We start from the raw sequence: 14115 nt of genomic DNA, 5'->3' as shown, positions 1-14115 counted from the left end.
TCTTATAGGTATTTCTCATGAGTTCTACAATTCTAGATTAGACTTAAAGACTCTTAGTAGTTTTTCCTCCTTCCTGATACTTATGATTGGTTAATTTTTCAATTGGACATATTTCTCAGTTGTTAGAGTTCAAAGTTATAAATACAGAAATCATATTAGCTTATATTCCACTTATTTTCTAATATTCTCTTTATTTTTTTGGTTCAGAATTATATTCTAGAGGAACTACTTTCAATACATTATTATTATTATTGTTGACCGTGAAATCTCTGAAGTTTTTGGAAAAATTTTGTGTTTATGTATTTTTATTCTTTGCAAAACCATATTTAACTTTATAAAACTTCAAAAGAGTTTTGTTTTTAAAAAGTGTCAGTGTCGTTGCAAAATAATGAATGTGTCAAACTTAGGTAATAAAAGAAAAATCTCTGAATTATAAAATAAACAAGCAGTAAACTAAAATTAGAAAAATAATATAAATCACAAATGGTTAAACATATTTTAAAAGGAACAGATAAAATATTCAATAACTAAATTATATACTATGCATGTATATAATTATTCCTTACTAGATGGGAGAAAATACATTGAATATGAACATAACTTTTAGTTGATAAGAGGTGTCTGAAGTCTTTTATCTTGCTATTCAGATAAAGGGAAGCAAGTCTGCAATAAATTCAGTCCATATTCAATATATGAAGAGTTGCACTGTCCAAAGTTAAATGCAGTGGAACATTGATGCATTACATGCAAAAATTTAAAAAAAGAAAGGAAGGAAAAAAGAAAGAAAAAGAAGAAAAGAAGGGACGAAAGAAGGAAAGAAAGAAGGAAGAAAGAGAAAGATAGTTTTTGAAAAATATATTGAAGTATCATTGCTTTTTAATTTCTACCATTCTCCCTTTTATAACAAACAGTTGCTTGATCATCAATAGATTACGTAGACTATGCACTGAGTAGATCTGAGTCTTTAGACTTCCCACTTCACCCTTTGTCTCTGTATTGAGGAAGCATCATTAGTCAGCATCTTGGATAATCTCTACTTTTTGCCTGACAACCTCCTTATCAACATATGTGTATATGCTTGCATGCATGCCCATGCAATTCATTTCTATTATATGAACAGCTAGTTTAAAATAAGTTGGAATACATAAGAATCAGGGTAGAGTGGAGTTAAAGATGGGTTTTTAGTGCTAGCATGACAATGAATTAAAGAGAAAATAATCAGGCTGAAATAACTGATGCATGGATTAGAGAAATAACAGTTACAACAAAAAACTAATTGCAGGTCAACACAGAGCTCCCAATAGGACAGTTATTATGGTCTGAAAAATATTGAAAATAAAATATTAACACAATGACTATCTCACGGGAGCCTGTTAAAGGAGACTGACTGAAGCCCACTTACTAAAGTGATGAGTCTGGTATGCTTTCAGGAAGACTTGGGAAAGGCACCGTCAGCTCTTAGGAATCAAAGATGGTTCTACTGAAGTTCTGCTTTGAACCTTGGATATTACCAGAGGTCAATAACTGACAAATGTGTGTATGTTTGTGTAGAAAGAGGATGAGAAATAAAAAGTTTTGTTACCAAAACCCATGGCTCTAACAATCTATTTTCTTCTAGGGATTAAAAAATATATTGACCTCAATTATCAAATGAATGTTTTAACCTTGAAATTTTTCAGAACTTCCACCCTCCTTCAGTTTACAAAAATATCTACAAATATTACAGTTTGTGGATCTATATCTATATCTATGTATATATAAGAAATTTGGGGCAAAGGTTAATTACAAATTGAAATAAAATATAATGTCTTTTAGTATCCCAGGAAGGATTTTTAAAAGATCAATACTTATGTGGGGGAGAGAGAAAGGAGAGAAAGAAATAGTTCTATGTGGTTTTCTTTTCACAAAATTCGCATTTAAATCAATACATATATTTTGAAACATAGCATGGTTTTACTATACATGCCAATTTAAATTTTGTTTTTACTAATATGTATGCATAATAAATATTTTTATACCAATACACCAGGATCAGCAGAGATAGCTAGGGCCACAGAAGAGCAGGTAACATTGGAAAAGTCCCAATATAGCACTTTAGTCAGAGCTAAAAATAGTTTTCCAAGGTTAAACATCTTTGTCCTCTTTTTCCTGTTCAGGTCATAATTTCAACTGCTAATTATCTATTTTGGGATTCCTACTGTTAATGAAGTCTAGTTTTCTCCCTTAGTTTTGGAACATATGCAGTATTTGGGAAGGGTAAACCTATCAGGCCTCTAAGTCCTCAGTTAGTCCTGCCAGTGGACTGTGATCTGGAAGCTTCTACGTTGATCACAGCCACTTTCTGTGGTACATACCACAGCAGGCTTCCTAGTCCAGGCTCAAATCATCAAGAGATGACACTTAGTATTAGAGGCCCTATCCCAGAATCAGCCCGAGTCTTGGCACCGACTCTTTTAGTAATCATTTTTAAACTGCTTACTAAAAGCAATAAATGCGCTACTGTCTCAGTGATAGAATTCTTCACCTATGAAGATGGAAGCAAGGTGCAATTCATTCAGTCCAGCTAACTCTAGACAGTTCACAGCAGCTATCTAGAAGAATAAGAGGCTTTGGGGGTACAGGCAGAGAAAAGAAAGGTAAGTTCTCAGAGATGGTCTGGAACATAGAAAGAGATCATGAGAGGCAGCTACCACCAGAGGTGAGAGCTTTGGTTCTGAGTTGAACTTTCTGATGATGGATTTCAGGTCAGCATTTGGAGACTGCCTGGTTGTGCACTTTCAGTAAGTTATCCACTCTGTGAGTGATCTTTGCCTTTTGTGAAATGGCTGATAGAGTAGGCATGTCATAGGGTTTTATAAAGAGGGCCAATCCATGTACAGTATTAATTACTGTCATATTCTCCATCATGAAATAATCACACACAATGAAGTCTCCGTTTCCCTAGGGAAGATGGAACTAGAAGAATTGCTTCACAAATTTTCATTTGCACCACAAAATAACAATTTAGAAAGAAAATGATCAAGTATAACAACAGATGGTAGATGATTCTAATACAGAAGATACTTTTCAGAACAGCATTAAAAGGAAAATAAGCCATTAATGATGCAGTTCCAGAGACAAAAAATTTCTGTGATCCATGAGGTTTGTTCTTACGTGCCTGCAGGAGTCTGGTGATCTGTTACCGGGACTATGAATTATACAAGTAAGCTTTATAGCTTCTATTGAGAGTTTATTTGATGCAAGCACTAGTTGAGGTAGTAGTTCTCTTGCTTTATACACACAAAGAAAGCCTGAAGAAGCTGGGCATTCATTCCTGCAGATTTTTATTAGCTTTTGCCTCATACATTCACTTCTCAGCTTTGAAACCCAACTCTTTGACCTTTGTTTAAAGCAAAACCATTATTTAGAAGGTGAAATACCTGGAGATACTGTCATGTGAGTCTAAGCTATCCATCCTGTGGGCTGTCTGGGCCCCTGAAGAGGGGCCAGGATGGTCATCAATTGTGTTCAGTCCTGACTCTCTGGAAAGATTCATGATGTGGTTCTGATAGTACATGTGGATGCTCTCCCGAGTGGGAACGTTGCCCTGTGGAGAGGGAGACATTGGCACAGTTATTACGGAAAAACTTGCCCTGCAACCACTTGGCATTCCTCAAAATCCACAAGAATTCTCAGCTATCACACACACACACACACACACACACACACACACACACACACACACCTTAAGTAAGTATCAAGACAGAACTAGTCAAGTTAGAAGTGATTTCAACACTTCGAATTAAAGGTACCAATGGTACTGAGCCAGGTTAAACAAAAACTGCCTTCTTTTTGGTAGATAGTATGATAAGTCACTCCACAGGTCCAGATTGGACATTTACTTGAAAATGCAACATAGGGGCCCCAAATGGGGCTCAGTCATCGAGCACATGTTGTAGGCCATGCGCTTGATCTTTGGCTCTGCCACAGCGACGAGACACAGACTCTACACACCCTAGGAGACTGTATTTAGTTTTTTGCCTCCTCTACTCCCAGATACTTAGCTCAGCAGTTAGGGAGTCCAGGGACACAGCATCGCTCGGCCAGGTTGCTGGGGACCATTAGAATCACCTCAGCAGTGACTGAGGTGGGATTGGCAGGGAATCCTGAGAGTGACCCGCACTTCACAAGCCTTTCGAGCTGTTTCTGTGACCCAACTATATTGTGTTATTACTCTAGACATATCCTAATTATGAAGTGTTTCAGATCAAACTCCCCAGATGAAACAACATAATATTTTTCCATGGGAAAAAAAGATAAAACGGGCACCTGTATGTTCTTGTGATCAAGGGAAGAGAAACGAATAAACTAGACATGCTATCTCTCATTCTCTCTGTCTCTGTCTCTGTCTCTCTGTGTGCCTATTTGTACTCTCTCAGGAGCAAATTTAAATATAAAGAAAGGCTTTATATTTAATTCAAGGATTGTCTGGAAAAAATTTTGTCTTATTTTACTTGGAGCTCTTTATACATATTGACTTTTGGATCTGTGTTATGTAGGAGGAAGAAAAGCAAGGAAGAGTACTAGTGTTACCTTTTTAATTTCTCTAGTCAGCATGCACCTTTCAATTCTCAGAACTGTCGAGATATCAATGTGCTCCCTTGAGATGGAGTTAAGCCAAGTCGTGAAGCTGTCCACCGTGGCCAGAAACAGAACCCAGGTAAATTTCAAAATATTAAATATCCTCTTGATGATATTATCTAGGAGAAAGACAGACAATACCCGATATCAAAGGGACAAAATAACATCAACCAGTTTGCTGTCACGTGGCACAGTGATGTTTCACCAAAACCACAGCTGACCCCGTGTGTCTACCAAGCTGTGGGGTGCTGGGCACTCAGCCTCATGAGGGCAAGTGGTATAGGAAGCCACTCTGGATCTTTCTACATCTGCAGTTGCAGCATCAGAAGCCGACTAGCCAGATTTTTAAAATGTTATTTTACTTTTGAATTTATTGAGCAGCTATTCTTGCTCTCTCTCGGTCTCTGTCTGTCTGTCTGTTTGTCTTTCTTTCTCTCTCTCCGTGTGAAGACACTGGATTATATGTCTATATTCAGATTAGCTTCCTGATGGCTAATCTATTATAATCAGAGATAGCCATTGAAGACACCTGTTCTCTCTTTTTTCTCTCCTTGCCCTTTTAAAGACCAGCATGAATCAGATTTTGACCTGGTAATTGAACAAAAAGAACAAGTGACCCAGAAGGGTCAGTTTTCTCTCCCCCCCACAAAAAAAGTCACCAAGAGGAATTTTACTGTTGTCTTTAACAGAGCTCATATGGGCACAGCAGAAACCAATAGGAGCTAAATAGTTCCACTAACTGAAGACACAAGAACTTTGCAATTACCAGCTGCCAACTGGTAAAGAAAATGGTTGTCTGAACAAGCAGATGGGAAGTGGTCAAGTGAGAGGCCTCCCAGAAAGGAAGAGGCTCTGGGCATGCATCAGACACCGGAGGAACATGCAGATGTGAACAGTGATGGATGACACTCAGTTGGTCCCTGACTATGCGTCTCTGTGCGCATGCCCCACTCCTTTGTAAAGCTGTGTCCGTTTTTCGTAGTGGACATAAAGTACTTCAGCAAGTACTTCAGCAAGCGTAGTACCAGGCCAGCAAAACTGCTCAGGCAGAGAACCATGCAGAAGAGAGGAGGATGTCAGCTCCACAGAAGAGCAACTCTGAGCAATAAGGTCCGTGACAAGCCCTTTCTTTCCCTCCCTTGATCCTGCTTTGGTTTAGCTCTTGAGCCAATTTGTGTTTTTCCTGCAGCTGTATGACAAGAACCCCTCATCCTTGTTGCATCTCCATTAGAAAGGAGGTTTGACTCTAAATGTAGGAGGCTGGAAGACTTGGGGTGCACTTACAAGAAACATTAGCTACATCTTATATATTTTAGAACTTGCTTTTCCTCAAATTCACGATTATTTTATTAGAGGTGATAAAGAGAAAGTGATATTCTCACATTTTCTGTTATGGTAGTTCTCATGATAAAAAAATTACTGTGCTGGAGACATGAATAACTTTGTTTACTTGGGTGATCACAAATACGTGAAATCAGGATTTTGTTTTATTATTTTTTTTAAGTCATAGAGATGGTAAGGCATAGTGGTTAAAGCACAAGTTCTAGGTTCAGATATTTCGGGCTCAAGCCCAGACTCTACCCTTTAGTAATTGTCTACTTAGAAAACATGGCTGTTTCTCTGCTTCAGTTTCCTTAGCCTTTAAATTTGAGCGTGTCGAAAGTTAATACGCCTGAAGTTCTTGGAAAAGTACCTGGAAAAGGTACACTTTAAAAGGTTAGCTGCTGGGATAGAGAAGGGATCACTAAGTCAATGATGGTTGGAGGAATCACTTGGGATTGGAGATGTGTGCTGAAAGTAGATAAAGGATCAAAAATTATCACTCATTATCTGTATTGCAAACCATAATACCCATAAGTAGAGAGAGTGAGTAAGAGGGAAATTGTCTGCCATAGAAGCAGGGGTAGGGTGGGATAGGGGTGGCGAGAGGAATACTGGGGACATTGATGGTGGAAAATGTACACTGGTGGAGGGATGGGTGTTTGATCATTGTATGAAACTCAAATATGAAAGCTTTGTAACTGTAAAAAAATAGAAAAAAATAAAAAAATAAAGTGTTAGCTGCACTAACAGAACACTTGGCTCACATAATGATCTGCAGAGGGAAGCTGTGTATATGGATGGTGCCACAGTGTGGGGACAGCTTTGAAAAAGTCATTTTGTGCCAGCAGATGGCGCTCTTGAAAGTAGTTGTGTCTAGAGGAAAGGAACCTAAACTAAATTTTGGTTGCTGATAAAGAGTGCAAATTGACTTTCCAATTTTCGAGATGAAAGCAAACAAAGCAGAAAACCATACCCTAGAAACAAAAACAGAAAATAAACTCAAATGTAGTGTTTATGGAGCTAGAAACACTTGGATTTATTTCAAAGGGAGGTTTTAGTCTTGCTTTCCTCCACCGCGGTGGCTCCCTAGGTCCAGGCGTGAAGTCCCCGTGGCCGACAGGGAGACGCGCAGGAGCTCTGCATCTGAGTGGAACATTGGGATTCTGTCCCTGGCTCTGTCTCTCTGTGGCTGGACTTGAGAAAACTTACAGGGGTTTAATTTTCCTCTCATAAAACCAAGAGCTTGGCTGAATTCTAGAGGACTTCTCACTTCCCCAGCTCTGCTTTGATTTAACTCTCTTTCCTCTGTGTTCTTTAAAAATTAGTTGCCAATAATTTTTGTGCCTATATTCAAAATGGCTTTCATGAGACAATTAGAATTGGCTCCCTAAAATCTCCTTACACAGGTTTATGGAGAGAGGTTCATATGGAGAGAAGAATTGACTGAAAATCTCTGGGTTTAGTATCACCTTGTAATTTCATTAGAGATGGGCTTTTAAGGCATACTGGTTATTACTCACAGTCCACGCACCTTATTTGATTAATTATTTTTAGGCAATTTTCCATAATATAACATTTGGGCAAGTAGCATTTTCAAATTTCTCCCAGTTCATATGGTCTTTAATTTCATTACCTGGTCCATCAGATTTCTTTTTGACCATTTCCTCCTCTCGGTCTTCCCACTCCGCGGGACCTGTTCAGCGTGTTAAATAAACATGAATTAGGTTCTTTTAGGGAAAACCAAATGTCAACACTACTCTTGTAGATTCAAAGGAATTTAATAATTAATTCTAGGAAATCGTGCCTATTTTTAACAGCTCCTGGGGGAAAAGTCATAAGGATTCATAGTTTTTATATTCTCTACTCTGGAATGAGAATCAGGAATAATGAGCACGTGTAAACCACAATTTTCTCTCCAATTTTGGTGGCTTCCTATTGGTACGTGACACATGAGATTAGAGTCCTTTTTATATTTTCAGTAGTTAGAAAAAAGCTAAAAAATAGTATTGGTACATGTGAACATTTCAGAAAATCCTCACTTTAAACAGTCTGTCCATTTATTTTCATACTCTCTGTGACTATTTTCACTTTAGAATCACAGAGCTGAGTTGTACCCGGGACTCACAGCTCCCAAAGCTTAAAATATTTATGGTCTGGCCCTGTAGAGAAAAAGTCTGCCAATACCTGACACAAACTATAAAATTTTAATTTTGAGGTCCTTGGGGTAATGTCACAAGTTTTAGTGGGTCAGTCCCTAAAATTACATCATAAAATTTCATCTCATTTCATAAACCTTAAGGTTAAACTGAAAGATTTAGTAAACAAAAATATAGGATACCCAAACAGATTTGAATTTAAGAAAAATGACAAGTAGTTTTTAATAGGAGTCCTGTGAAATATGTTCAAATTATACTTAGGCTAAAAAGTTATACTTAATGTAAAAAATTTAATTTCAAGTGGGATTCTTGTAATTGACTTGGGGATCTTCTTTTTTTTTTCTTTTTGCTTTTTGGGTCACACCCGGCAATGCACAGGGGTTACTCCTGGCTCTGCACTCAGGAATCACTCCTAGTGGTGCTCAGGCGACCATATGGGATGCTGGGAATCGAATATGGGTCAGCCGCATGCAAGGCAAATGCCCTACCCTCTATGCTATGGCTCCAGCCCCCTTGTAATTGACTCAGTAATTGTCTCTAAGATATAATCTGAGCCCACACTTATGTTCTATTATGCTATTTTCTACTAGACATTTTCATCTCATGTCTCAGCTACACTAACCTGCTCTTATTCTTTTATACATAATCTTGTTTACTTTTTCTAGAAAGTCATTTTATATTTGAATACAATCTTCTTCACAAAATACTGCATTCTCATACACTCTTGGCTTTAAGTTCTCTTTTTCTTCTTCTGGCCCAACATGGTTCCAACTTATTTTATAAGTAAAACTTTACAGTTTCTATGTCATTAAGAATTGCAGTGTTCCCTTGTGTTCTCTGCTGAAAGTCAGAAAGGCCTAGAAAGATAAAGAGCTAGGACGCCTGGTATAAAATCTAGACAACCACTCACTGAATGATTGGTTTGGCACATGTCTGACTGGGAATCTGTGAGAATGAGAGAAGTCACTGTCTAGGGAGAACTTGCAAAAATACCTGGCACTTTGGAAGGCAGAATTTGCCTCCTTTGTCTGAAAATTACCTGTAACATCATTACAGCTTTGTAACAACAAGAAGCTGCTGAATAAATATTAATTTCAGTCTCTATAATTCAACATCTTTGAATTAATGTTCTCTTTTTTTGAAGAAAAAGGTGGTGTGTCTGTACATGGAAAAATGTCTTATGGCACACTGATATTTACAAACTGACAAAAAGACACATTGTTAGAATGGATCAAATGAATTTGGAAAAATGTCTAAGAATGACAAAATAATTTTCTAAAGGGTGGGTATTGAAGGAATTTTATGGCAACAGATATTAAATCTAACTTTAGCAGTTACTGAACTCAGAAATAGAATACATTGGCCCAGATAGATGCAATAGGATAACGGGAAGAATACAGACTCTTGAAACACATCTGAGAGCAATGGGAGATCAACAGTGACAAAAGAAGCATTTAAATTTAATAAAAAGAAAAAATAATTTAATAAATAAATATGGTATATTTTTCATACAATTAAAAGTTACATAAATCTTTACTTTGAAGAATAAAAATTAATTACAAATAAAACTAGAACTACAGAAAAACATTTTTATAATACTTGGGGAGGGAAAGATTTTAAGCAAGAGGAAAATCTAGACACTGTATAATGAAACTGACCTATTAGAAAATATTAAAAATTATAGGAGCCAGAGTGATAACAAGGGACCAGAACAATAATACAGTGGATAAGGTGCTTGCCTGGCACACAGCCAACCCAGGCTCAATCTCTGGCAGCCCATATGGTTTCCTGAGCCCCCCCCAGGGAACTCCTGAATATAGATCAAGGAGAAACTCTTGAGAATCCCCTGGTGTGGACCCAAAAACAAAAAATTATTTAGTTAATATTGTTCATAATTTAAATCTGGATACAAGCATTTCATTGAGAAATCATATTTGAAGCATGTGAAAAAGAGATAGTCCTAACATAAAATTATTACTCAAATTTCTAAGGAAAGGCAACCCAATAGAAAATTCTGAGAAGTGAAGAAAATATAAAATGTTAGATTTGCAAGGATGAATTAACAAGAAAATATGAAATAAAAACATGTAGTCTTACTAGAAAAATTCAAATGAAATAATATCTATTTTTCTTTTCTGACGAAGCCAAAAGAGAAAATAAAAGCTACTATGACCTTGGGTTGGAGCGATAGCACAGCAGGTAGGGTGTTTGCTTTGCATGTGACTGACCCGGGTTCGATTCCTCCGTCCCTCTCGGAGAGCCTGGCAAGCTACCAAGAGTATCCCACCAACACGGCAGAGCCTGGCAAGATACCCGTGGTGTATTCAATATGCCCAAAACAGTAACAACAAGTCTCACAATGGTGAGACGCACACAGCTGACCCAGTCTCGAGCAAGCGTTACTGGTGCCCACTCGAGCAAATCAATGAACAACAAGAGTACAGTGCTACAGTGCTACAGTGCTATATTTGTTAGCAATGTATCATGAACATTTCTCCATAAGAGCTTTGTTTTGCATGTATAAGGATATCAGTTTGATTCCTGACACCAAACATAAAGAGAAAAAGAAATTCTTGGGGGTATGGTGCTGCCAGCAGGTCAATCTGTACCTGTGAGGTGAGTGCATCAGCAGCCTGATGGTGCCTTCAGACTTCTAGATACCCCAAAATTGTTGCTGTGCCTTTGGCCAGACCCCAAAAACTTGGGGCCAAGTTTACCAAGAAAGTAAACGGCCAATAGCTAGGTATGTGGGAGACACATCCACAAACCACCTCCGGCTCAGCTATATAATTGGAGGTAAGGCCTCTCTGGCTCCTGATCAAACTGCTTAATGGCCATGATCCCAGAGACTCAGAAGCAAATATCGGAACCCAGAGGCTTTTGGCAGAAATGAGTCCAGTCCCTGCAGTAGGTTACTGGTGCCAGGCCACCCCAGGTGGGAATAGGTTTCATGCCTTGGCCTGTTCCCCCTGGTGTCTCAGTGGCCTCTATCCTCCAGAGACCACTGGACAGTCAGGTTTGGGCCTGCAGTGATGAGATACGTGGGGCCTCACAGGATGGGGGTGGAGCTGGCCCTTTCCTCCCTGCCTCAACGAGACCCCGAGTTGCTACCCACGAATAGCCACTCTGGCTCCTGATCAAGCTGCTTAACGGCCATGATCCCAGAGATTCTGAAATAAATCACGAAACCCAGTGCCTTTTGGCAGAAATGCGTCTGATCCCTGCAGTAGGTTACTGTCGCCAGGCCACTTCAGTGGGGAATAGATTTCGTGCCTGTTCCCCCTGGTGACTCAGTGGTTGCTATCCTCCAGAGTCCATTGGACATTTAGGTTTGGGCCTGCAGTGACAAGATACGAGGGGCCTCATGGGATGCGGGTGGAGCTGGCCCTCTCCTCCACGTCCCAAAGAGATCCTGAGTTGCCACACACAAACGGCCTCTAGGCTCCTGACCAAACTGCTTAACGACCATGATCCCAGAGACTCAGAAACAAATCTGGAACCCAGTGACTTTTGGCAGAGATGCATCCAGTCCCCACTGTAGGTTACTGGTGCAGAGCCACCCCAGGGGGAAAGGGTACTGTCCCTCCACCTTCTCCCCCTTGGCAGCTTGGTGCCTGCCATCCTCCAGAGGCCATTGGACAGTCAGGTTTGGGCCCGCAGTGACGAGACACACAGGGACGCACGGGATGGGAGTGGATTTGGCCCTCTCCTCCCCGCCCCAATGAGACCCCCGGGTCGCTGCCCACGAACGGCCTCTCTGGCTCCTGATCAAGCTGCTTAATGGCCAAGATCCCAGAGACTCAGGAACAAATATTGGAACCCAGCAGGTTTTGACAGAAATCCCTCCAGATTTAATTGTTAAAATTTTGGAATTCCAAAATCGCGTGGTCACTACTGTGGTTGCGTGACATCATATGTTATTCATAACCAGCAATAGAAAACAAATTGTCTACGGTTGACTTTTCAGCATATCTGAATGTTGGAGAAAAATTTCAAATAATAATGGTGAGCCTGGGGTCGAAATAGTGAATGGAATCAAAGGATAGAGAGAGAGAGAGAGAGAGAGAGAGAGAGAGAGAGAGAGAGAGAGAGAGAGAGAGAGAGAGAGAGAGAGAGAAAGAGAGAGAGAGAGGGGGAGAGAGAGCAATGTGGAAATCATCTGCTCCACAGGTAGGGGGAGGGTGTGGGCTGGGGGTTATCCTGGGGTTTTTGGTGGTGGAGAATGGGGACTGGTGAAGGGACAGGTGTTTCATCCTTGTATGACTGAGAGAAACCCAGCTGCTCTCACGGTGATTCAATAAATAAATTTATAAAAAAGAAATAAAAAAGTAAGGTGGAGTTCATGCCCAATTCAATTAGCCTAATCAATGGCTGAATAAATAGCAATACTCCTACATAAAAAAGAAAAAGTAATTCTCAAAAAGATGTTAAAAAGTCAAGCAGTACAAAGGTAGATGCAGAATTTGCCCTAGAAACTTATCTCTAAGCTTCTAAACCCTATAAGCTGTTTTATTCATTTTCACTCCTTTCACCTAGTATAAATACATAGGTGCATACCATTCCTGTTGTTTTCGAATTCATGAAGTATAAATTACTCCTATTGAGCAATTATTGCCAATTTTGTCTTTTAAATCAATAAAGTGAAATAAAATTAAAGTTACTAGGAAGTAGAAAGTGGAAGAATGGTCAAAAAGCGTACATTTTTTTTTCAATTTGAGTTTCATTAAATATTGTTTTCTTTTCCTTTTATTTTTTTTAATAATTTTATTTTTAAAAGGAAACTATATGTGCGTGTTTTATGAGGAACCAAACTAAAACATATTTAGCCTAAACTTTTCCTTAATCATACCAGTTAATTTCAGTCTCTCTACCCCTACCCTCTCAAAGAAGAAAGGGCTATTATAAATTTATTACATATCTTTGTCTTTATATAGCATATATGCACCATGGATGCACTTATTAAAAATGTGAAATGATATGTTCTGCTTTGAATTTCTTGGTTTCATAAATGGTTTCAGCAGACCATTTTGCAGCTTCACTTAATTATGTCAGGAGTGTTATCACTGTTATTTCAAAGTGATTAATATCATTTAAAATTACTAACAGTACATCAAAGTTTATTGGGAATGTAATTTTCTGACTCTTTACATGGAGACATAGGAGGGCTCCAAACTTTTGTTATTAACAAGCAACGCTTACTGATATCCCTTAACATGTCCTCCTGCACATGTGCAAATATTGCTTCAGTTAAGTCAAAAAGAGTTGAGACTGATTTGTGATCATATATATCTCATGTAGTAGGACGTTTAATGTATTTCTAGATATTGATACACTGCTTTTCGAGGTGAATGTACAGCTTGATTTACACCATCCATCATACATGGGAGCACTTATCTACAACTAGCTACAAATGATGATCTTATCAAAGGTTTAAATTCTTGGCAGTTTTCCAGGTTAAAAGAAAAATGGAGGCTGGAGAGAAGAGAGTAAGTTACTTCCTTTACACAGGTTTAACACGGGTTTGATTGCTGGCACCCAATATAGTGCCCTGAGTCTCACCAGGAATGATCTCTGAGCAGAGAACATCAAGTAAATACTGAGCACCACTAGATGTGGCTTAAAAAACAAAACCAAAACACCCTAATCCCCCTACAACAAAAAAATCAACAAAACCTATTTCAAAATACTGAGTTTATTTTTTTTTGTATTACGAGTGAAGCTGAGCATCTTTTGGCCATTTCTGTTTTCCAACCTGTTAATTCTTTTTTATATCAGTTCATTAATTTTGTTTAAATTTTCTTTTACCAATTTTAGAAATCCTTGATCTATATTGTCATATATATACATATACACCAACCTTTACATGTATATACACACAAAGATATTTAGTGTATATTTGTATATATATTACACAATTGTAAACTCAAATGCCACATTTGCATTTTAGGCATTAATTTTTGGGGACTTTTGGGTTATTTTTGAACCATATCTGACTGTGCCCAGGCTTTACTCCTGG

The 14115-nt window shown here is 38.6% G+C and overlaps 1 protein-coding gene across 2 annotated transcripts in view; it reads right to left on the bottom strand.

Annotated features, from left to right (window-relative positions):
• PIEZO2 (piezo type mechanosensitive ion channel component 2) overlaps positions 1–14115 on the bottom strand; it is a 448793-nt gene that overhangs the window by 32764 nt on the left and 401914 nt on the right. For both annotated transcript variants that reach the window (XM_056138121.1, XM_056138123.1), the window contains 3 exons: positions 7577–7636; positions 4573–4739; positions 3420–3586 (listed from right to left, as the gene is read on the bottom strand). In XM_056138121.1, coding sequence (XP_055994096.1) covers positions 3420–3586; positions 4573–4739; positions 7577–7636 — 394 coding nt within the window. The remainder of the gene's footprint in view (positions 1–3419; positions 3587–4572; positions 4740–7576; positions 7637–14115) is intronic.

The sequence above is a fragment of the Sorex fumeus genome, unplaced genomic scaffold (assembly GCF_029834395.1).
Source record: "Sorex fumeus unplaced genomic scaffold, SorFum_2.1 ptg000128l, whole genome shotgun sequence".
NCBI lineage: Eukaryota > Metazoa > Chordata > Mammalia > Eulipotyphla > Soricidae > Sorex > Sorex fumeus.
Note: the sequence above shows the minus strand (reverse complement) of the source record. Positions and strands in the feature narration are given on the sequence as shown.